Source organism: Pleurodeles waltl, chromosome 9 (assembly GCF_031143425.1).
Source record: "Pleurodeles waltl isolate 20211129_DDA chromosome 9, aPleWal1.hap1.20221129, whole genome shotgun sequence".
In the NCBI taxonomy this organism is placed as follows: domain Eukaryota; kingdom Metazoa; phylum Chordata; class Amphibia; order Caudata; family Salamandridae; genus Pleurodeles; species Pleurodeles waltl.
The window spans coordinates 885,131,474-885,157,338 of record NC_090448.1 but is presented as its reverse complement, the minus strand read 5'-3'; the positions used below and the strand labels follow the sequence as shown (position 1 = coordinate 885,157,338).

At 44.0% G+C, this 25,865-nt stretch overlaps 1 protein-coding gene across 1 annotated transcript in view; it reads right to left on the bottom strand.

Annotated features, from left to right (window-relative positions):
• RIN3 (Ras and Rab interactor 3) overlaps positions 1 to 25,865 on the bottom strand; it is a 394,191-nt gene that overhangs the window by 29,172 nt on the left and 339,154 nt on the right. Inside the window, exon 8 of the mRNA XM_069208209.1 lies at positions 4,422 to 4,553. Within this exon, the coding sequence (XP_069064310.1) occupies positions 4,422 to 4,553 (132 nt within the window). The remainder of the gene's footprint in view (positions 1 to 4,421; positions 4,554 to 25,865) is intronic.

Sequence of the window (25,865 nt, the reverse complement as noted above, 5' to 3'; positions counted from 1 at the left end):
CATCATTACGGAGATGGAATCAGCAGTGTGGCAGCAGAGAAGAGACAAAGACGTCCCCTTGCACCATATGTGATTACTGCTGGTGACAACCTGCCTATGGCCTGTGTGAGCAATTCAACATATACCTCATTCCCTCCCGGAGCTACGCCCATAAGCAAAATAATGATTTTGCATTTTTAATTAGCTGTCTCTAAGCTATAAGAGCTCGAGGAGAGCATGCAGTAGAGGGACGTTTGAATTTGGTGAGGAATGGTGCACAGAGAGCAATGTTCGTGCAAGCTGTGTTCTCCATCAATAATGTATGTGCACTTAGTTGTGTAAATTGTCAGTGAGTCTTATGGCAGCATTGGTGACCAGTGACAAGTGGAAGACAGCATCTCCTGCGCGGCCCATCCTGACTTACAGCAATTCATTAGTCCATTGTGGCAGCACTGTAGTGGCGTCTAAAAGCACGCCAGAGGCACATCCATGGATCAGTGCTTCTACAGAAGGTGTGCACACACACACATATATTTTGCTGCAACATGCTGATGCCCCACTGGGTGTCACATGATACATTTTTGCCGGTGGAAGATCAATCCAGTGTTGAGCCCTCCAGCATTTGAACATTCACTAACTGACCATGTGTGTTCCTTGCTGAATATATAAAGCAACTACCAGTAGCAAGTTTGCAAAAATTGCTTCCGATACTTCAAAAATATTTTTTTTGTAATAAAACATCTTTCGATATTTTCTCTGGTTCTCATTTCATCAGTATCATTTTGTAAAATCTAGCTGTGAGTAGAGTATTTAAGCAACATATACAAAGGATGGACCTTTGCTAATCAACCGGCTGATGCCCTCACAAAACTGGACGAAAACAAATTTAAAATATCTGCTGGCTATACATAGCAGACGACTTCATGCCTGGAAAAAATAAATCCTGATTCATACTTTGGGAGCAAAGGGTCAGAAATTATTTGATCATCTGATTGTATTGATAGGCTGACACAATCTTTCGGCACTGGTGACTGGAACAAACACGAAGAAGCATGGAAGAAATTAGAAAATACTCAAGATAATAAACAAGTCCTGTAGTTGAGAGAGACTGATGTGGCTGACCAGTACACATTGAGTGAGTTAGCAGTGAACTGTTCTAGTAAAATATTCCAAGAGAGACTTTTGTGTTACATAATTTTAACACTTGAGGACACCATAGCTAGAGGTAAATGTAGAAAGACTGATATGATCAGTTACAGATTTGAACAGGCATTGGTCAGATAATATTGTGTAAAAATATAACATCAGTTCAAAAAAGAACTGAGTAATATCAAACAGTAAATATACAGTAAAAGTACTAATAGCAATGTTTTTGTGTTGCATATGTGGATTGAAATGTGATTACGCCAATAGCCATACTGTCCACCATTGTCGAGAAATGGTAATTAGTGTATGACAGTATGATTAATTTGGCTAAACGTGTAGAACATGAGGGAGGAAAATATCAGATCAACAAAGACAAATAACGCGGGCTTTAGCTTTAACGAGGTGGGGACTGACAACTGAGTGATTCAAAATCACCATATGCTGTGAATTCAGAAAGTCATCAGATTATAAAAAAGTGCCTCCTCCATCAACTAATACCTTTAGATATGGCGCCAAAGGCCTATCGTGGGAATGTAATTCATATTTTAGGATGCTTCATCAGGACGCTGTTTTTAGCTGACAATAAACCTCAGAGAAAGTCTATGTTGCTCATAAGAAGTGAACCTGACGGACTGCTGCCAACAAGTAGAGGCAGTAATGATTCTGAATGATAATCATTAACTCCTGTTGGTTGATAGAGATGTTCATTTTTATGGATACCTGTGTAAAATAAAACTTTTAGATACAGGCGCCAAAGGATTCGAACGTAAAATAATTTTGAAAGACAATGTCCCACTTCCAAGGCATCAAGTATGCAGTGTACCTCTTCATCGTGGAGATTAATTGATCGAAACAGCGGACCAAATACGTGAGGAACAGTTAACAGAACCCAATGGTTATTTTGCATTGGTGTGGAAAAACATATCTACAATTTATATTTCTGAGCGGATTTGAGGTCAGTAAATCATGATATTCAGATTGATTGACACCTGTTACAAAAATACAAGTTTATCACTAGAATTGACTTCAGTCAAATGTTTTCTGAAGGGTAGTGCATCATCAAGCTGACCAGACTCAAGACCCATGATGGCTGACATTCATGGTAAGACCTGGAGCTGACAGGTATCGAAAACGACCACTTACAATGACCTCAGCAGCTGGTGGTTGCGATGCTTCATTTTGTTTTATACATAAGATATCAACTAGCATCACGAACTCCTAGGATAGTTGTTGTGAAGAAAGATTCTGGCTCAAATAGCGCTCACATATATTTATTTCGTAACAAATAGATCTTAAGGAATATGGCACCACTGCAGCCAAAGAACCCTCAACTGGGATTCAGTTAGCCATCCAAGGGGTGCTCGCTCTCACCGAAACATATATATATACACATCAATATAAACATTATAAACAAGATGGACAAAAAGTAATCTAAAAAAAGACATTTGAGAAGAGGAAAGTGTACATTTTTAGCAGCAAAAGTGGACTATGTGGGTCATTTATCAATCTCAAAAGAAATTAAGCTTAAAGAGAATCTTCTCAGTGCAACAAGAGATGCTCACCAGACCGACAAAGTCTAACTGAGTTTCCTGTTTGGCACGGTGTCATTGTTACAGAAGATTTGACCCAGGGGTTTAGTTGTTTCTGGGCCTTTGAAGAAGTTATTGCAGAAGGCGTTTACTTTTAATTGGGGTGATGAACAAGAGATTCTTAGTAAGAGAGTAAGAGATAGGAAACCAGAGCCCCAGTCTTAACGCTATTTGGGACAAGTGTAGAAAGTGAAGCGCTGTTGGATTAGGACCAGTGGGATTGAAGTTTGTAGGAAGTAGGAAAAACACCGCGACATTCCCTTCACAAATGCCAACAAACATGCGACCTGTATTACAGCAGCATGTGTTTTGGAAGTAGAACCCCTGAGGCCATTTTTTTTGGGGGGGGGGGGCTGAAAATGTTTACAGTGAACAGATGACGATTCACTATTTTATTATTTGGGCAGCCAGAAACATGGACAAGGCACCTGCAAGGCTTGTGGGGGTGGTAATTAAGTGTTTTCACTGGAGCAGGGAAGTAAGGCTGCACATGGGAGACGGTGACTCTCTGCACACCATCCTAACACACGCGCGACACACCAGGGAGGAGAGCACACAGCACGCTACCCACCTTATCGACTATCGTACAGCCGTCACTAACAACGAAGGAACCTACTGTACACCGAAAGATTCCATCCTTCCAAGAAACAACATCCTGTTATTTCAAGACGTTTTGGAATAAGTGGTGTCTGTGCATTTAGCACCTCTTTACCTCCAGGAAAAAGTGCTTGCAGTTGCTGAAGTGGATATGACCAGGAAGTCATGGGCTCACCTGCTTGATGCCTGTCCACTGAGAAGACCATATTCCAGATCCAAAGCATCTACACAAGGGCACTCGTGCTCAAAGGAGCCTTTGCTGAGGTAGCTATGAGAGCATCCAGGTTATATTTAAGGTTTTCCTACAAACTACATACAGTAAAACCCCAGGTAAAGAGGTAAAGTTATAGCAGATAAGCTCGAAATGAAGAAACACGTGGTTTGTGACGCTGCATGATGAAAGAAAATCAAATGGGACAAAAAGGCAGGAATTAATACACATTAGTGTGGGAGAAATAAATATCTGGGTGAGGCTAGTCAAGCTCACCGAAGAAGGGCTAGCGCTGCAAGAGAGTTGGGGGAAAGCTAAACTAACTGGAAGCCTGAATTCTAATCAATCAAGTTAAAACTCACATTTGGGCCCTTTCTCAAGGGGAGCACTGCCCCATCAGCATTAGATATGAGGGAGCAGGGTGTTAGAACACAAGTCCTAAAAAGAGCATGCTTCTCAGAAACCCGACAATATGCTGTGCCTGAAAATACAATGTACCATCTCGATTTTTTAGCTAGCTTGTATTGCATTTTTTCTGAGGCCACTTAGGGTTTTTTAGCCACATCTCTGCGCTCTACCAATATCACTATTACATGATATTTTCAGGTATTATGGTCTGACTAACCAACGAGTGAATAATAAGAAAAGACCTGAACCTATTCCATAGTCCTATAGTTTCATTCAAACGGTCCCGCAACTACACACGTGAGCAGAGTTTAAAGTTAAAAAAAAAAAGCTAAACCGTGCTCACCTCCCAGAACATAAGAGATCGGGTACATTCAGAAGTTATTGCCACCAGGTTGTAAGACTGGCTCACTAGACGTTTTTGACTCCAGGCCACACCGTAGAAGAATGGTGCTACCCATGGCAAGGTCTTAGGACAGGTCAATGGATCCTACCTTCCCCCAGCTGCAGAGCAGGGTCCATGAGCTCCATCATGTACTCCACGTCCAGGAGGAGGTCGGTCACATTGCTGCGGGCTAGCACGTACATAAGCACGGGGAGGAAATCATCTGCACCATAGGACTTGCCTGAAAACAAAGACAGTCAGTTAAATTAACCACAGTCTTTCACACACTTACTTATTCAGCCAAGTCTAGGAATTAATGTATTGTTTTGTACATAGTGCAAACCTAGCTTGGGAGCAATATACAGAGTAACATAGTAGGCAGAGAAGCAATCACCTAAACGACGGGGTTGAATGTGTAAATTATTAAAACTATGACAAACAAATGGAAAGTAAAAGTTTTTAGAAGTTCTTTTTATTTCAAAAGCATCATTCATACCAACTGTACCACAATAATATGGTAAGAATCCACAAAAGATCAGACATCCTTAAAGTAACACATTGTGTGGCTGATTTACTAAATGTAGAAAGGCAGTGATCACCAACAAGTAGAAAGCAGATGTATATCTTTTTCTTGTTCTTTTTTTCTCGTATGCTAAATAATACAACTAAGGAAAGGGTATATTGTGTTGAAATGTTTCAGCCATTTACAGACATAAGACCGCCTGCTCACCTGGTCTACCACAATGTTTGTAGCTAATGACCTTTCTCTTTCAATAATACTCCCTCCCTATGTAGTCACTGCTATCGCACAAGGCAACAGCCGAAATCCACACCTCTCCTCAAGTCACCTACTCAGTAAGGAGAAAGAACGCAACAAAGGAATCCTTAGCCCAACAAAAGATTAGTGGCTGCAACCCACTCTCCAAATGCCTGAGATGATTTACATTTGCCGATGTATTATATTACTCTTCTATATGTCGCTCAGTTCTATTTAACTGATACTGTAAAACACAGATTATATGCATCTATGTAAGTGATTTGATTGTGAAATAGCCCTATAAAATCTAGAGCCTAGTTTGCACTTCAAAACACTTCAAAAATATGAATTAATTATTTTAGAGGCTAGGACTTGTTGCTCGAGATGTCACTCAGTAACCAGCACACAGAAGGGATATCCTGTCTTTGGATACAACGGTCTGTTGAATGAATCTATATTCAATGTTCAAAGGTTCTCACAACTATGCCATGCCGGGGCTTACCTACTACTCATCCCTGCAATGATGCCATGGCTATTTGGAAATGGAAATAAAGCAGTGAATCCCTAATGGAATAAGAAATTCATCATTTGAAAACGTGATGAAAAATGGGAAGAGAGACTGTTTGGTCAACTAGGTATATGGAGATTGGAGAACATTCCATCAGCCACACTCATCTGTTCTCCTTTCTGATCACCACTTTTCCACTTACTCATAGAGAATTTGCTTTGTGGACCGCTAAGAGGGACTCAGCGCATCACACAGCATCCCATGACCTCCTGAAGGCCATGGGCGGCCTATTGATCTGCTCTTGGGTTGGAGTTGGTGTCAATTACAATAGACACTGAGAAAGATGGATCCATGCCTGAAGCGCCACAGGGAAATTAGGTGGTACTTACCAGCTGGACTAGTTGCTACCTTTAATACTTCCAAAGGGATTTAAGCATCTATGGTCCAAAATTAAATTAAGAACATGTTTAGGATGAAATGTAAGCAAACCTGCACTTCTATTACAATTTATTTGTCCGCTCATGTAAGGAAGCCTTACTGTAAACGCTCCCAATTCAGAGATGAATATCATCGGATAAAGGAGTACAGAGGATTTACCTAAGACCAAACAAAGAATCAGAGTACAAATGGGATTTGAAATGAAGTCTCATAGGAGCTAGTGAGCCTCCATGATTGAATTAGATTCCCATTTGACATGCGAGAGGCCAGGCCAGACAAAAACAGACAAATTATATATTCGATCTGTTACTATGTGACTGTCTTGGAAACGTCACCAAGAAACTAAAATGTCTGGAAGATGTGAGACCATCCACACTTCATTCAGAAAATTGATGGCGTTTAGATGGTGTCACACTAGCTTCAGAAGAATAATACTGTTGTACATAATAATTGCCCTGGGGAACTAAATTTGTGCATAGTTTTGATTACAACCCAGTTCCAGGAACTAACTTCAATCAAGAACAACAAGTGCCATGTGGCTGTTATGGTCCCCATTCTTCTTCTTGGAGGCCACTTGATACAGTGGACTGGTAGCTTACCTTAGGGAAAAAAAGAGACTTACTTTCCACTTGAACAAACTATGCCATGCTTGGAGACCCCTATTCCTATCCCTTCTTCCGTTTTCTTGTCTGCCACAACAGGATGTGCCTAGAAGTAGATCGATACCTTGCCGTAAGAGCTATATGAAACAAGTATTTGCAATGCTATAGGTCCCAAATTTGCGCTACTGGCATTGTAAATGACAATGTCTTTTACCTATGTGTTTTGGTTTGGAGTGGATATATGTGGTTTGCAGTGGAATTAGACTGGTTGGATTGGAACTGTTAGTTGTGGAATTGTATTTGGAAGAATAGTGTGGTGTAAAGTGGAATTATGTGGCATGGTGTGCAGTTGAATTATGTGGATAGTAATTATGTGGCATTGAGCGTACTGGAATTATGTCGAGTGGGACTGCATGTCATGGAATGGTGTTTTGTGTTGTGGAGTGGAGTGATATGTAGTGGAGTTTAATTATGTGGTGTGCTGTTGAATTTTGTTGCATGATGTGGAATTCTGTGGTGTGGGTTGGATGTATGTGGTGTGTTGTCTAATTGTGTTGTTGAGATGATTTATATGGTTTGTTGTTGAATTATGTGATGTGCTCATGTGAGAACAGAGGGAATGGTTTGCCTTTGGGAGTGGAGAATGAGATGAGTCTAAGGTGAGAGGTGTGCTGAGAGAGCATGGAGATAGGTGTGTCTGTGTGACTGCAGGTGAATGCAGGGTGAGAGAAGAGCCTGTGTGAATGCCGGAGCAAAGTGTGACTGTGTGCCTGCAGGGAGAGAGCTGAGCTCATGCGTCTGAAGGGAGAGGTGTGAGCCCATGCGCCTGCAGGGAGAGGGGTGAGCCCATGTGTCCGCAGGGAGAGGGGTGAGCCCATGCACCTGCAGGGAGAGGGGTGAGCCCATGCACCTGCAGGGAGAGTGGTGAGCCCATGCACCTGCAGGGAGAGGGGTGAGCCCATGCACCTGCAGGGAGAGGGGTGAGCCCATGCGCCTGCAGGGAGAGGGGTGAGCCCATGCTCCTGCAGGGAGAGGTGTGAGCCCATGGGCCTGCAGGGAGAGGGGTGAGCCCATGCACCTGCAGGGAGAGGGGTGAGCCCATGCGCCTGCAGGGAGAGGGGTGAGCCCATGTGTCCGCAGGGAGAGGGGTGAGCCCATGCACCTGCAGGGAGAGGGGTGAGCCCATGCACCTGCAGGGAGAGGGGTGAGCCCATGCACCTGCAGGGAGAGGGGTGAGCCCATGCGCCTGCAGGGAGAGGGGTGAGCCCATGCTCCTGCAGGGAGAGGTGTGAGCCCATGGGCCTGCAGGGAGAGGGGTGAGCCCATGTGTCCGCAGGGAGAGGGGTGAGCCCATGCACCTGCAGGGAGAGGGGTGAGCCCATGCACCTGCAGGGAGAGGGGTGAGCCCATGCGCCTGCAGGGAGAGGGGTGAGCCCATGCGCCTGCAGGGAGAGGGGTGAGCCCATGCCCTACAGGGAGAGAGGTGAGCCCATGTGAGTGCAGGATGAGAAGTGTGCTTGGGTAAATACAGGGGGAGAGGTGTGCTTGTTTGTAGAGTGTGAGCAGTGTGCCTTTGAGTGCAGAGAGAGGCAAGCGTCAATAATGAGATATGGTCCAGTTTAAGGGCAAGGTTATGTTATGTGCATGTGCATAGCATGCAACTCATGCTGGAGGGTATTCTGGCATTGAGCTGAACGCCTTCAGAGTGCAGAGTGAGAAGTGAGACCTTGTGAGCTCTTGAGAGGTGAGCCAGTGTCAGTACAGGGGGAGCAGTGTGCTTGTGTGAGCCCAGAGGTGTGACTGTGTGGAAGCAAGGTGCAGCACAATAAAGCCAGACCTACTGGCATTGCCAATTTCTGTTTATTTTGTAAAGCCCCAGAATGTTTTAAATCCAGTAAAATAAGTGCTACACCCCCAATGGTTTCATGCTATAATGAAGTGTGGCTCCAAGACCAGGATGATTAGTCCCACACCCACGCCACGAAAAGTGTTGATCATTCCACTGAGCACACCCCCTTTCTTCATCCACAGTGTTTCATTGGAGTCCAAGAACAATCTGCTCTTTGCTACCGGTCTAACTTTTGTACAGTCATAAGTAGCTTCTTGCTTACCAAGTGTTTAGCAAACGTTGTTTTGAGAAGGGCCAAAAACCTTTATCTCGTATGTGTGTCAGTAACACACTCCTTAGTCATTTCTAATGCAGCATTTATTATATCGTAACATTAGTTTTCATTTTTTTCAGTTCCAGACACGCATTCCGTTTTCTTTTAAACTCAACTTTTAATTTTGTTAATATACACTATGATTGGAAGTAAGACTCTCCCCTTCCAAACTTGCTTTTTATTACCCAAGTCTTGGAGGTAAAACGTTCCTTGCTATTTCCTGGCGAGGTTTCGTTTTCGCTCTACCATCCTCAACTGCAACAAAGACTGAGGCTTCATATGAACGCACTGTGTCTGGCAAATGCTGCTATTCATAACTCACCCATCATGGATTTTAGAGAAGATGGGGTCCCCCAACAGATTCAGAGGATAATATGGTGCTTAAGGTAAATGACCCCACCTAAATTAGGAGAAAGGGAGAGGCGATGTAGGGAGACTTGTTCGAAACAAGTAAGACATTGATTTGGAAACATAAGCAGCCTGAAAACATGCAAACGGCGCTCAGATTCAAAATGAAAACTAGGTACTTAAGAAAACACAGGGAGTCTCCCATGAACAAAACATAAAACAAGAGATTACGCTGCAACTAAAATCACAGAACAGGCCAGACATATACAATGAGTAAAGGTAATCCAGAACCTAAGCCTTCCAACACCTCGTATAGTACTCAGTTCAATTCATTAAATTAAATTAATGGTGATTTAAATTCTGTGTTTGACTAGCAGATAAAAGAATGGTATCAAAGCTGGAATAACATGATCAAAGCCTGTATAGGGCACCCCCGATGGTGCCCAAAGGACACACTTCAGCGCACGTTTCAAGGCAACGATGTGGCCAGAGACCATTAAAATGAAATGAAAATGAACAACAGCCCGACTACAGCAGCTTGGCCTGACCAGCAGGGAGAGGACCGTTCTGTCACCATGATACAGCGGACAGAAGGAGGAGTTGAAAATGGATTGATATGGACCACTGCAGCACCCATATACTGTCAACCTAAGGACACCATATTAGTTAAGGTATTATCAACACTGAAGGTAATCAGCACAAGATGTGCCATTTTGCTTAAGGGCTCGCAAACTAAATACTGCTGCAGCAAGACAACAGAAGCAATGGCGAATGAAATGAGACAGTCTTGTCATGCCGCTAATTATGTCATCGCGAATGACGTGCAGCTGCCATCTTAAATTGGGACGATATTCTTAAAAAATCCTAACTAGCGATTTTCTCCACGCATTGGCAGTGCGTAACGGGAAATAAATGTTAATAGTTGTGGTCACTATTCTCTTTGCGCTTTGGGAGATGGAAGCAGGGTCCCTCAGTAAACGACTTCTAACCTCGGTCTTTGAATTCACGGCAAATGTAACAAGAGAAGAACATGATTTACAGCACTGTATACAAAAACATCCAGCACTCTGGTCATATGCTCTTAGAGAAAGGGAAATGTAGTCCCTAAACAGATGCCACAATAGGGCAATTGGAAGGGTACAAATATTGTGGTGCTGCTGTGTGGGAATGAGCTACTGAGGAAAAGAAGGGACAAAGAGGAAGGACTGACCACTAGCAAGCAAGGATTTTTAAAGGACATTGAAACAACAAATGAAAGCAGAGGGCCAAAAAAAAAGTATATATTAAAGTATATACAAGAGATCTTGAATGCACGACATAAAACATAACAATTGAATGTGCTCATTTCCTCCTTCGTCACATTCTGTTCATCTATCTTTTGTTGCACTAGATAGGTATTTTGTAATAGATGTCATTAGAAGAGCATAGAATTTTTTTCAATCAGGCTCTCACTCCTACCTGTATTCAGAGCATCTCCAGTGTTTTAAGGTGCTCCTTTAGTGCAATGTGCCAAGAGATAACGTGCCGTAAAAGCATTATTGCATGTTTTCAGCTAGCTACGTATTTAAACAAATGGGCAAATACTGCATGCATAGAGTATTTCTGCAAATACAAAAAATGTTTTCAAATCCTGAAACTGCCATAGAGTACAATGTCCACAAAATTTTTAGTTTTGAAAACAGAGTAAACTATGCATCTTTTTCACTTTTTGATAATCTGACAGAATTCACTGAATATAAAAGCTTCTGCCTCTCACTAAGAGGTGACATTTGACTTCGCTTGGCAATTATCTCATGGGCTCTCCTCAGGTTAATCTATCACCTTCCCTCTGAGTGTACCTTCCTCCCTCGCTTCTGTAATTTGTGCGGTTTCACAGTGCTTGTCGTTTTCCTGATGAATGTTGGCCATTCAAACTAGAAACCCCCTTGACCTTATTAGAGGTCACGCTCTCTCTTATCAGTCTTGCAATGAAGTCACCTGGGCTGCACTTAGAATCACTTTGTGTACAAAGCAATGCAATAATCTGATCCTATGTCACTCTGATTTTGAGGGTTGGGTGAGCTAAAGTTTCTTGTTCTGCATGCATGTTCTACTAGGCAAGGCCTAGTAGAACATTTCTTCAGTTCAGCGCTAAAAGGGCGTGGCCAAGATGGTGACTGGAGCGGACGCAAGACAGCTCATCACCATCCTGATGACTCCCGAACCGCATACTGAGTGGTGGCAGGTGCCATTGTATGCCTTGAATCGGCTTGGCCTGGCACAAAGCCAGTGAGGGTGCCTTCGCTCGTGCAGTAACTGATTGAAAACCGAGGCCCATCTGGACTTGAGGCAGCAGTATTTCCTGCCCAGTGTCACCGGGCCAGCGCAGGGCCTGCATGGGTGGCACTTGCTTCCAATTGGGATCTGGTGCCTGATGTGGACTCCACTGCCCCGACCCTGCCCCCAACAAGCACCATAATTGTTGGAAGATTGAGGGGCTGAGTCCTATCAAGCCACAGGCACACCACCAGCAGAATTCGGGGCCTCTGCCCGGAACACTCTGAGCCCCTGGTGCCATGCCCACCCCTCCCTACCATAGATTGTGCTTGGAGTGATGCGGCACATGGGGGGGCCACCTGACAGATGGGCCTTGGTGGAGCTACAGATGGTGGGACGGTGTGGTGTGAGACCTGGACCCCAGCCACGGCCCACAAGACATCTGGGTCTGGGTAATTGTCCTCAACAGCTGGATGAGGACTGGCAGGGCCTTTGGACCATGGTCCCAGAACAGGTGGAAACTCTGATTAGCGTGTTTCGCTGGAGGGATCTGGTGGAGGCCCACCTTCTTGCATGTTTGGGAAGGGTCTTGGGTGGGCCCTTCTATTGACCTTTACTTGGCCTCACACTGGCCACTGGTGTGATGGCAACAAATGCACTTGATACACGTGGAAGACTAGCAAAGAATCATGGCCCACGGTGCTCCGGGGGCACAACTAGACTCTAGGGGTTGCAGTGGTACCCCTATAGACCAATCACTGACATCCCTCTTCTCATTTCCCTTGAGCTATACTAGGAAGGTGAAAGAGCAACCTGCCAGGGCTGGTGGGGAAGAGGGGAGTAGCCGCCGCCTACCTCCCTCCATGGGGGGCCGGAGCAAGATGCCTCCCCACCTGCTACACTGAAATAGGGGGAACACTTTGATGAACTACTAAGGGGAATTAAGGGCATAAAAAGCACAGTGGACACCAAACTGGACACACTGATGGTTGAGGTGGGGCTGCTATGTGCCGGCCAGGCCAAACTTGAAGTTGGGGTGGAGATAAACTTATCGACTTTGGCTGGAATGCTCCTCTACCTGGTAGAGACACAGTCCCACATTAAAGCACCCCAAGAGGAAATTTCACGCCAGTGAGACAGAGCTGAAGATGCAGAGAGCTAGTTGTGCAGAGACAACATTCCCTTTGTGGTCTCCCAGAGAGGCCTGAAGGGCCCAATATGGAACTGTTCCTTGCAGGTGGTGTTGGGTGGCAAACACACCACTTTCTTCTCTGTGGAAAGGGGCCACAGGATCCTGGGCGGGACCCCCCCTCTGGGCTTCTTGCCAGGTCCAGTGGTGGCACCCCTCTTTAATTTTCAGGATCATGATCACATCCTACAGGTCACAAGGACCAAGGGTCCCTGGCGGTTTGAGGGCAGGACCATAAGCATTTACCCAGATTACAGAGCAGAATTTCAATGACTTAGGAGCTCTTTCATGCTGATTAAGTAAAAGCTACGTCAATCAGCCCTAACATACTCTCTGAAGTTTATTGTCAACCTGCGGGAGGTGGATGACACTACCACGCTTTGTTTCAGGTCACCTGTGGATGCCTGGGAGTGACTGGAGTTGAAGGGTGTGTCCCCAATTCCTCAGGAAACACAGCTGGAGGGTGACTGGAGGCACCCACGCTCGAGAAGACAGTCATGCAGACTGCAGAGGAACAAATCCACAAGCAAGCAGGCTGCATGTGAGCCTGCCCAGCCTGTGGTGGAGTTTGAGTCATGGTGTAGCTTGTCTCCATCATCAGCTGGCTCAGGGGGCCTCCTCTTGTGGGAATGAACTGACCCTCACCATGAACTGCATACCTGCTGAGTTGCGATCAGGCCCTGACCTCACCCGAAAAATGGTGGAGAAACTGATACGTGCAATGGTACTGTATGTCACTTTTGTGCACCTGATTGCTCTGGGGTGCAGGAAATGAAAGTTGTGGCCCCCATTTTCACCCAGCTGGAGGGAGGACATTTGTTACATTCATATATGGGCTTATATTTCACTCACTGCTATCTTGTTTCTCTCCACTACCAAGACCTCCCTCAAATCCAGTAGGAACATGCTATTTGAACTTTAGTTATGGCTTATAATTAGGGTTTTATGGTATTTATTTTTTAACATTTCCTTCTGTATATATATCCATATTTATATTGGTATTTATCCATATTTATTTTGTGTTTTGAGAATAAATGGAGTCTTAAAAAGGTACTTTAACTGGTAAACGTGCTCATACTTTGATGCCTGATGTGTTTTACCAAATTAAGAAACCAAATATGGCAAAATACTACACCCACAGGTATATATCACCATTATACAACAAATATATGTTGACAAATGTCTGCATTTAGGGGGATCTCAACCTGTTTTTTTAATTCCCCATGGTGACTCTCTGCTCAGCTGTTGTCCTGGAATTCACAAAAGATGGCATGGCGAGTCACTCACAAGAAGCCCAATTTTCAGTATGTTTCTGCTTTTAAAAATAATTACAAACAGGAAAAAAAAATTCTGTCTGTATTTATCTGTAAAAAACAAATCAGTTAAAACAGAAAACTGGGAGCTTTATCTATAATTGATCACTGATTAGTCCTTGCCCCAACAGGGTGTGGGAGTTAGGAATTAAATGTGGAGTTTAAGTTCAGTGGAATAGCAGTACTAAGTTACATGAATCACATGGGAGCAACAGTTGTTGGGGACAGAGTATGACTGGCCCACGAGGGTGGCACGGAATGGCTCAGAGACACAGTGTGATGACACACTCGCTCACGTATTCCCACATATGAAATTATCACTTGGAATGATTTGGGAATTGGTTACCCCTATACGCGCTATCTGGTATACTCCTACCTAAGGCACAGACAGGCTCACACTGCGCTCTTGCAGGAAACAGACATGACGATCATTTATCTATGTAAACTGCAGAGGAAATGGAGAGCCCAAATAGTCAGCCCCACTTATTTGGGCTCCCCCAGGGGGTCCTCAACTGGGTGGCACCAGGGATACTGCTGACGGTGAGCCACATGGTGGTAGACCCCAAGGATAGATATGTGGCAATGGAGGGAACGGTGGATGTGGCCTGATTACCTTTCTATTACTCTAGTCGCCTATATAATAACCAACAATAGTTTCTAACAAGTCTCACCCCGCAGTGCTCTACAATCTCACAGCACCTAGCATATGGAGGGGGTTTTCAATACTGTGCAAGATGTTACCCTAGACAGGTCATTCTCTCCCCTACAGTGACACAAGACAGAGCACGCTCTGAGAGTCTGGATCACACATGGACAAATGCAGGACATCTGCCACTCTATGAACCCAGATATGAGGGAGTACTCGTTTATTTCCCCCCCTCCACCAACTACACTCTATAATAGACCTATTCCTGAGCACCTCCTGTATGGCATACCAGGTGGTGGCCACTGAGTACCTGGGCTGCACACTCTCCAACCATGGTCCCCTTAAAATTATGTTGAAATGGCGCAGATAGCTGGTAATGGTACCCCCCTGATAATTATACATGCCAGCACTGCAGAACAGGGTTTTTGTTGAAACATTGGGTGCACATGTCACTAATTATTTCATTGAAAATGAAGGGACTGCCACTTCTGCAGGGATTGAGTGGGATGTTTTTAAGGTGGTCACATGGGGCCTATGCAATAAAACTTCATATGAGGTTAAGAACATGCTGCACTCTCCAATACTTGAGCTCAAAAAAGCCATACAAGTTATGGAGGTACGGGCAGGCACCGAGGCAGGGAACGAAGATGAAGTGACTGCACACCGAAGGGAGAATAGGGAGATGGTCACTAGACTAGGAAAAATAGACTATACGGAATATGTGGCAAGGCAACACATTGAGGAAGATAAGGCTAGGCGAGTGTTGGTATGGCTTCTGAGGTCGGAGTCCCCTAGACCTCATATGATGCCATTAGATAGCTGACGGGACAAGTGTTGAATATACAGACAGCCACTAAACGAGTCTTCTCTGATTATTACACCTCATTATACAAAGCTGAGGGGACAGCGAGACATCGGGATGCAGGAGGACTACAGGTCCCAGCATTGTTCTTGGTCCCTGGAGGAAGCCGAAAGCTCCAGCTCACCTCTCCTGGGTTACTGGTGCTTTATAGCAAGCTCTTCACTCCTGCAGCGTGGGACAGCGAGACATCAGGAGGCAGGAGGACTTCAGGTCCCAGCATTCTTCTTGGGTCCCTGTAGGCGGCCCAAAGTTCCACATCACCTGTGCTGGGTTACTGGTGCTTTATAGCAAGCTCTTCACTCTTGAAGCACGGGATGCGCACGGGCCGCGCCCGGGTCAAGGGCAGGCCCTTCCTCCGCCAGTCAATACCAGGAAAAGCCAGGGCAGGGCCACCTCCTTTAGTTGGTTGGTCCCCCAGAAGGCCCTACCTGAGGTTTGGGGGCTGCATAATCCCAGGCTTCTAATTTTCATGCTACCCAATATCTCTGTCCTTATCACACTAGAATTACAGGCCCAGCTCGACATATAATTTAAAGTTCTTAACAGTGGTCTGGAGTGTCCAGTGCAATTGAAAAAAAGGTAATGCATTAGCTTAGCGTGCTGTTTAGATCTTGTGCTGGTACCTAGAACTCTATTGCACAAATTCATATATTCAAATCAAGACTATCTGTATTCAACTTTGTAAGCCACTCCGATAACTAGAGTGCAGGAGCAAAAGAGAAAGGTATTACCATGGTAAAACGGAAAGCGATGGATGGACCCTCGGGGCAAGGGAGCGTGAAGAAAATCCCTAGATACACGGCAGAGAATTATACTTTGGCAGAGATTGATGAATTAATTGAGGAGGTGGAGGGGTTACTTCTTCATAAAGACAAACTTCATGGCAAGTCAGGTAATGGGTCTGCTCCTAAGGTTAAATCCAGAGGGTTACTCCACAAGGGATTTAGGCCCTTTCTCCAACAAACTAAGAAGGTGCGGTTCCCCAACCCTAACAGTAAGGATGCACCAAATAGGAATATCTCTCCCCCTCTTCCCAACTCGACATCCCCTGAAAAGAAAGACTCAGACTGCGTGTCTGAGCAAATCCCAACATTATCATCTAAAATTAACACAGTGGAATGCTCCAATAGATACGCAGTATTGGATACCGCAGAGCCCATTGAGGTACAAACTACGACATTTAGGCATTCCCCCCCCAATAGAGATAGTATCCCTCTCATCGATCAGTTGCAATCGCTAAAGAACAAAATTGTGCAGTTAAGGGATTGCATAAGTTGATTGGCTGACAATTTCAATAGTAAATTGAATAAATTAACAACATTGGTCAGGGAAACGAAAAAGCCAAGGGAAGATCTGTGGGAAGGGATGGGACCAATATTTGTAAGCAACCTCCACACACTAGATCTTTCAACATGAGAACTTGGCTCCTCATGTTGACCACAGTAGCACAGCCAAAGAAGATTTGACTGAAACTAAGAACATAAGGGACAATATATCCATGGGTCAAGTAAATTCACATAGGGAATAGACAAAAAGCAACCCACAGCATGACCAGAAGAAAACTTACTTGGGAATTATCCACATAGCCAGCAGAGGATTAGGGAAGAATAATGGACTTAGTGATCAATATGATACTCATATGATAAATTTTCCCAAAATGCCACTGGAAGGGAGGGAATCACAAGAATCGCTTACCAACAAAGTGATCCACTGGATAAGACATTCTAGAGGCTGCAGGTCTGTTATCAGAGAAGACATTCTGTATGCAAGGTGCCTTAACATTACAAATAGTTCCCATGACACAACAGGGATAAAATTAAAGGTACAGTATTTGGTGGAGGGACTAATAGCGCTCGAACTGAGATTCCAGCCACCACAAATGCTACAAATAAAGACTCAAACTTATTGACTCAAATGAGATTAGGCCCCTAGATGCCTCCAATCTTGCACAAGGCCGGATTGACGGCCAACAGGAAGTTGATTGACAAGAGGAAATTACAAGTAATGTAGGGCCTGCACACAGAGAAATCTTGGGAAGAGAGCGGAGAAGTATGGTAAGCATGAAGACCATAAGTCAGGACGAAATCCCCCCAGAGGTTATCCCAAATCTTCAAACAGATCGGCCTAGTAAATTGTACTTGGAGAACCAGATCAAAGAAAGCTCCTGACGATAAGAGAATGCTCAGGGTAGAAGCCGATTGCATAAAACTACTGTCCTGGGCTGTTGCTGGGATAAAGGGAAGCTTTATAGATCATATAATACTCCTACAGGAGACATGGGCTACCGATCACGTCCATAGGCCTGGTTCATGACCTTTACTAAAAATGCCATCCCCTCACCCACAGGAAGGGCCTCAGGGGCCCTCTTGATCTTGTTACGGCCGGACCTTTTCCCCTTAGTAAAGGTGGTTCGCTCGGAGAGTAGTGATCTCTTAGGCATAGAAATATGTATATCCACCGAGCAAGACTTTAAGTATGTGGGCATATTGAACATATATGTAAGATCTGTTTTATCAAGCTGCTTTTCGACCACGGTTGACCAGCTTTCTGACATGCTTGATAAACTACACAAGGGAGCGGTAAAAATTATAACAGGGGATTGCAATACACAAATAGCCCCGAAGATGGGCAAGACTGAGTCTACTGAGTCATTTTCTAGACTAGGGCTCCTAGATGTTACTGGGAAAAAGTCATCCAATCTGCCACCGTGCCCAACCTTCAAAAGAGGAGCAATAACAACTCATATAGATTATATTTTCTTGGATAACAAATTGTGGCCCTTTTTATTGACCATGGAGATTATTGCTAGAGTAGATTGTGACCATCATGCATTAAGTGTAATGTTGGATTTTTGTGTTTTCAAAAGCGCAAATTTAAAACCAACTAGCAATGTTGATATAGTCCAGGTTACTACGAATAGGAGGAATTTAAAATGGCCAGCTGTTATGAATAATAGTATGAACCTGACCCAAATCTATAGCCTCTTCCACGTAAAGCTTTCTCCACTAGGGTATGGAAACACCGGCAGCATAAATTTCCCAGACCTGCATACTCAATGAGATATAAGCAAACTATTTATAAAGAGAGTGAAGAGAGGTATTTGTCCCAAATTGCCCCCCATGTGGTATACCAGAAAGTGTCGGATTGCCAAGAATAGTCTCTTGGAGGCCGTTAAGTCAAACTGGCAGGATCAGATTGTAATAGCCAGAAAGGCTTACAAAGCTACCCTGACAGAGGCAAAGAAACCATGGGAAATTAGAGTGGCGCAATATAAAGAGCAGCCACAGAAACATGACTAGGATTTAGTAAGCCAGCATAGTATTCCTACATGTTAAACTTACCTACTAGGCAGCAGAGCGAGGGAGGTGATGGTGTTTACCGTAAATGAAACAGCTATCGCCCTAAAATAAATGAAAAGGGAAAAGGCCCCTGGGGTCTTGATGGTATCCCGTGTGATGTGTATCTTTCCCAACCTGACGTATGGATTCCTTATCTGAACTCCCTCAGTAATGCTATCTTGGGGGTTAGGGTATTCCTTCCTTGTGGCAAGGGGTGGTCATAAACCCATTGTATAAAAAGGGAAATAGAGACGGGCCGGCCAATTGTAGGCTCATAAGCCTAATTTACTGCAAGCCAGAATATCTTCTGTAGGCAGGTCCTGGCTAGACTTCAATCATGGCTTGATAACAACTCAATCCTTGAAGAGGAACAGGCAGGTTTTAGGGCCAAAACTAGTACCCTTAACCAGGTTTTTCGATTCATGACTATATGCTGGAAAAATGTATCTTTGAGGCATCTTTGTCTCATTTATAGACTGACGAGGAGCATTTGATCTGGTACAGAAAGACACCTTATGGGAGGTTTTGGAAGCATATGGAATTCCTGGTGATCTCCTGAGGATCCTAAGATTATTGCACCAAGATACATACGCAAAAGTCAGATGAAGCAGAGGAGGGGACCTTACACCTAAAATCCCCATTAGGCGAGGCGTTAGACAAGGGTGGGTGCTTGCGCTAACATTGTTTAGCCTGTACATAAATGGCGCAGTGAAAAGGCTGTTACAATGTAGGCACGAAGCACCTAAAAGTGCTGGGGTATCTGTTCCACTCCTTATGTTTGAGGATGATAAGCTTTTAAGGTCAAGATCCCTAATGGGACTACAGTGTGAGCTGGATACCTTTGTTGCTTTCTGCCATGAAAGAGGTTTAGAATTAAATCCGTCAAAGTCCAAGTTTATTACAATCAACCCACATCTATCCTCCAGAAAGAAGCCGATAATTTGTGGAGCTCCACTTGAACAAGTAAAAAATTTCAACTACCTGCGGGGTAAGGCTGGCGGATAACATGAACTGGGGACCTCAATAGGATTCACCATTTGACTGCTTTGAGACCCCTTGTGTATTGGATAACATTGTGGTCATCTGCGGAATCCTCCCCATATAGGAAATCACTGGTCGAATTGGTATCCTTAGACTCACAAGTATGCATACCCTGGCTAAAACATGTAAAACAATTAACGAATATGTTAAAAATGGAGGAACTGTGGAGCAGGCCTTGGTCAATGGGGAAGACACTGTGCATAAATTGAAAAAAGCATATTGGGATCACATTATGTTAAGAGCCTTGGTTAATCAGAAAAATGGGAGTATAATTGCGCAAGTTTTGTTCCAATAAGTGTATTCCCGAATTTGAACCATATGTTGACAGAATCACTCCCCTCCAAGCAACACAACTATTTATTTTATTCAGATGTAGACTTCTTCCCCTAAAGTCCTTCACTGCAAGTTGGGGAAAAAAAAAATCAGCGGCCAATCCTCCTGCCTACGCTCCTTATTGCTTAATAAATCTGAGGCTCATTTTTTCTTTTTTTGTCCACAATACGCCCAGGCGTGGAAAAAATGATAATTCCACTATGCAAATGAATGGGTGTGAGACAATACAAGATATAGGGGGTCATTATGACCCCGTCGGACGGTGATAATGTGGAAGTAGTACCGCCAACAGGCTGGCAGTACTTACCAGCACATTATGATATTGGCGGGTTGGCTGCAGCCAACCCGCCAATATACCACTCCAACCGCCATGGTGGTAGCAGCCGCTGGGCCAGAGATAACAATCTCCAGCCCAGCAGCTGCTAATGTACCCCCGGCGGCATTTTGACCCTGCCTACCGCCATGGTTTTTGTGGCATTCGTAACACCACGAAAACCATGGCGGTAGGCCCTACCAATGACAGGGAATTCCTTCCCCGTAATTGGTAGGAGGCCCACCCACCCTCCAAACACTCCCCAGATGCCCCCCATCCCCCTCCCATCCACGCCCCCGCTTCCAGTCCCCCACTCCCCCCATTCACGCAAACTGGCAGACACGCTCCACGCATACACACACTCACTCACTCACACAGGCATACATGCATTCATTCTTGCATGCATCCATTCATTCTCGCACACATCCGTACACACATTCACACTGACACGCATTCACATTTCCATTCATACATGCATTCCCACACATGCATACACACAAACACTACACATACATTCATGCACACACTCACATTCATGCACACAACCCCCCCACACACACAACACCCACCACCCCCCTCCCCTGTCAAAAACCCAACTTACCTGCATCCAGGGGGTCTTCCAGCAGGGGACGGAGCGCTGCTACCGCCGACAGCGCCCACCAGCATAACACCGCCAGGCAGTATTATTTGTCATAATACGGCTGTCAGCGGTCTACTGGCGTGGCGCTGCTGGTTGGAGCAGCGCCACCTTAACACCATCCGCCAGTATAGCCACAGCCAAAAATACAGCTGTGGTCATAATTTGGCAAACGGATGTTAGCTGCGGCAATGGTCTTTTGTCGGCCGTCGCTGCGGCAGTAGGCGGAATTTACCGCCAATCTTCTAATGAGGGCTAATGTTACTAATCCTAAAAGTGAAACCCAAGAAACAATTGTGTTTCCAGTTTCTCACTATTTGCACTGGGTTTGGAGACTGAGACTAAGAATTACTATTTAAAAGAACCAGTAACCATGTGGACCCAAACAGATACAATCTAATTATGACTCTGGTATAGCATTTTATGTGATTGTTGAACTTATTGTGGGTCGCCTGATGTAAATATTCAACATGGTAAAGGGTATGAATTTTAAATAACTTCAATATGTACATGATTTGCAGTTTCTTGTTATTTGCACTGGCATTGGAAATTGAGACTAAACTAGTTCTCAAAATACCAAGTAATTATGTAGGCCCAAATAGACACAACCTATGTACAAATTTAGTATAGTATCCCAAGTGATTGTTGAATTTATTGTGGGTTAACTTTTGCAAATATTTGACAAGGCAAATTGTGAACATTTTCATTGTTCTTAGTATGAAGGAGATTTTAATGTATTTTATTTATTATGATATGCACTTTTATGGCTTCATAGCCGAAATAAAGTATTTACAACTACTACAGAGCACAGGGGGTTCAGGAAGGCCCCAACTCGCAGGAGACCCTAGGCAATCTGCCTATCCCATGACTTGGCTCCCTACAATACAACATGTTGAATGAGGCACAGTCTGTGGAAGAGAGCCAACCTAGCAAATGGCCAATTATGGTGAAACAAAACCCCCAGGATGGATGGGTTCCCAGTGGAATTGTACTCCCCATATAGTGCGTCTGTTGCACCAAAACTGCACAAGATGTTCCTATGGGCAAGAGATGAGGGCGTTCTTGGAGAAGCCTGTCATATATCTATTCTTCTCTCTTGACATTTGCAGTATGTCTAGCTCAAGATGTTAAGGGTACTAAACCTTGGGATATAAATTCTCATGCAAAAGAGTCTAAAATGACTACACCCAAACAAAAGGTGAATAGCATTATATGATTCTTGTGGAAGCAAAGAAGGCTCTTGAGATCTTAATGTCCTTCTATCGCATTTCTGAAATACCTCATCATTAGATTTCAGTGGTTCTGTCTCTTTAGGTATTTTCTACCGCTCATCTTTCCCTTAGCCCAATAATAAGGATAGAATGGGGTGCTCAGAAAGACTTCCCTTTGCCCCACCCCCTTGCTAGTCACCCTATGACTGGTACCCATTTTAGTTAGGATACCTTGTAACTCTGATATCCCTTCTGTGATATTTTGTTGGGTGTCAGTAAATCTGTCAGCACGTTCCAATGACGTAGCAATTTATACCTTGGATCCTCATAAGGTTGTACCTCATATATGGAAGGAAGCATGCGCTTTTGGATACATCCATGACCAGCTGAATTTGTGTAAGACACATGTGATAAGGACTCCTGGGACTGGGGAGAATGTTTCGGGATAGACACGACCTTCATTAGGAATAATTCATTTTATTATCAAAATGGTGGTACTGAATGCAAGTATCTCTAGTAGGTAGCTGGACTATAAATACGACATTATTACCAACGTTTCTCTAATTATTTCAGACAGCCTCGCTGGAAATCCCAAATGTATTTTTCAAAAGACTTGAATCCGCAATTACAGTTTTATATGTAAATACCATACGCCCAGACAGGCAATAGGGGTTTATGTCTATCTTGTATCCAGATAACCTGGCCTGTCAAAGACTTTATTACTGAACAGCATCAGTCCTGCAAATTAATCTTTTAATACAGGGTGGTGCAGAACAACATCCATTTGACTCTTTCAATGTTGGTAGCTCACTGGGTTATTTCTCTTGATTACTTAGAAGAAGGTTACATTTAAGATATGATAGACATTCTCTATTTTTTCGAGAGTACCACTTGTAATGACAACTGTGATGGAAGTGTCGCATTCCAGCATGGTTGCCAGTTAAGTTTGCCCTCAATGTGTTGGGTGAGCAATCTAGATTAGTGTTTCCCAAACATATTATAACCACGATCCAGTTCTTAGAATGACAAACTTTTGTGAACCACCTAAGCTTTAATGGACATGTGTGCTAGTGCACTGTAATTTACAGATACCACATTTTCCATTGAAATGGTCACGAAACTTGCACAGACATACAATTTTAAAAGCACAAACCAGGCCTGGAAAATCACTGAGGAAGTTGTGAACAGTTTCATCATTGAGCATAGGCTCGATTTTGGGTGTATACTGCTCTGGCCCATGGGAAATGCAGCAGAGCTCTATTTATCCATAGTGAAATGGCAGGTCAGACCCAGAGGGGTGATGTAGGAGTGGTTGTTTACCATGGAAAGCAGGCTGAGCCACCTCCAATGCCTGTTTGGCTTTTATTGGCTGGTAAGTCCAGCAGCTTTCAATCACGAAGACAAGGAGTGCTGCAGTGCACCTGTTTCGTTGCTGTGGCAGAGATACTCCTGGTCTTCCGTTGCCTAAGTTGACTCATTAGTATGTGATTTTCTAACCTGATTTACCTTATTAAACTAAACTCGGTCTTGGTTGGGTAACTGCGCACATGCCTTCAATGTGCTTGGTTTGTTTAAAGAATTGAAGCCATCTGGGACTGCAGCAGCAACCCCAGCTTGTTTAATTTTGTTGTAATCATGGACCACAAGTGAAGAACAAGTGCAAGTCTTGTTGTGTTTTATGATGGGTAGGAGTGACGTGGGGATAGAATGTAGGGGTGCGAGGTGGGTGACGAGGGGATGGAATCTCGGAGGGCTGGGAATGCCAGGTGTGGAAATGGTTGGAGACATCGGCAGCGGGTTTGCTCCTGTGTACAATTAAACTTACCTTAATCAGTTTATCACTAGACAACTCTTTTCTCCATATTTTGGCGGAGTGGGAGCAGGAGCAATCCTTATTATTTACGGTTTTGTACGCGTGCAGTGAAGATTCATGTGATGTACTGCTCAATCTAAACAGAGAGTGCTATAATTTCCATGGAGGCTAGATGACAGTATTTACTTGTACATCTACTTCTGTCGCCTTTTGAAAGGAGAAAATAATTCACAATTGCAAGTCTCTTTTAGAAACAAAAAGAAAACGTGCAGCGTTCCACATTATAAACCGACATCTATGTCAAAATAAAGTGAATTGGGTTCCACAGTAACCTCGAGGATTTATACATTTTAAATCAGAGGTCTTCGAACTTTTTTATACTGAGCCCCCCCCCTTCTAAAAAATTTTAGGCATCGAGCCCCCCCCAACCACCTGATGCATATTTCTGGAAGCTGGTCCAGAATATATATGGGAAACATTATTATACAAATTCAGAGTGTCTAGTAAACTGAAGGTTTGGGAGTATAAGTGGCTAGGTGACAGATGCTTATTACACAGTTCAAATGAAAAGCCTCCAAGAAAATGTTTGCACAGAACAATTTACAATGCAGCTTTATTTTTCACTAAGACACAGAATTTGACATAATACTTTCAAAACTAAAGTGACCGGTGTGCCTGTTTTTCACCACAGAGACGGTCAATTTGTGGATGAATTTTTTAAACTGCCAGCCTGAGGTTGTGCTCCACTTCCATTCTTGAGCGATACTTAGTCTTCAATGCCGCAAGTGCTGAGAACCCAATCTCACATAAATATGATGGCCTGAAAGGCAAGAGAGTTTTACAAGCACTTTCCCTCAAAGCTGAATGTTCGGCAGGCATTTTCAGCCAAAACTCCCCCAAGGAGAGTTTGCTAAATTGCATTTGCAGTGTGCGATCACTCTGGAGATCAATTAGTTCTTCTTGCATGCGAATTGGGAGATGGATACCCCCATCTGCCAGAAATGGTTGAAAGACCCAGTCATTAATATGATTGTTTTCCTCAGGAAAATACTTGTGAAAACTGTCGCTGAGTGATGTCAGGTGATTTTTTATTAACTCTGCAACATTTTGAAGGTTATATTCTGTGTCTTCAAGAGCATCGGCTAAACATGGAAATGGCTCAAACTGGCCAACTTCAATTAGTCTCCTCCATAATTCCAGCTTCTTTTTGAAGGTAGATTTTTTTTATTCATGGTAAAAGAAGTGATTTCAGCTCCTGCAAAGATTGATTCAGGGAAGTTAAATTCTCAAAGATGACAGCAAGGTATGTTAAACGCACAAGCCAGTGGGGACTACATAATTGTTCTGCTTTGCAGGGGTCCAAATCCAGAAGAAATTGCTGTACTTCATTCCTTAATTCAAAAATGTGATTCAGAACGTTTCCGCGGGATAGCCACTGGACTTCTGTGTGAAGCAGCAGGCCATCATGTTCAGCTCCCATTTCTGCACATAAAATTGCAAGTAGGCGATCTATTGTTGAGTGGGTCTTTATGAAATTAACTATTTTAACAGCAGAATTCAATACATCCTGAAGTTCACCATCCATGTTTTGGACAGCAAGGGCTTCCGGGTGTATCATACAGTGGGTCCACAGAATATATGGAGCCACTGTCAACACTTTAGCTTTTAGGCCAGCTCTAGCACCACACATGGAAGGAGCACCAACTGTGCAGATTCCCACACAGTTTTCCCATTTTAAACCATGAAGACCCAGGAAGCCATTGATAATGTCAAATAAGTCCGATGC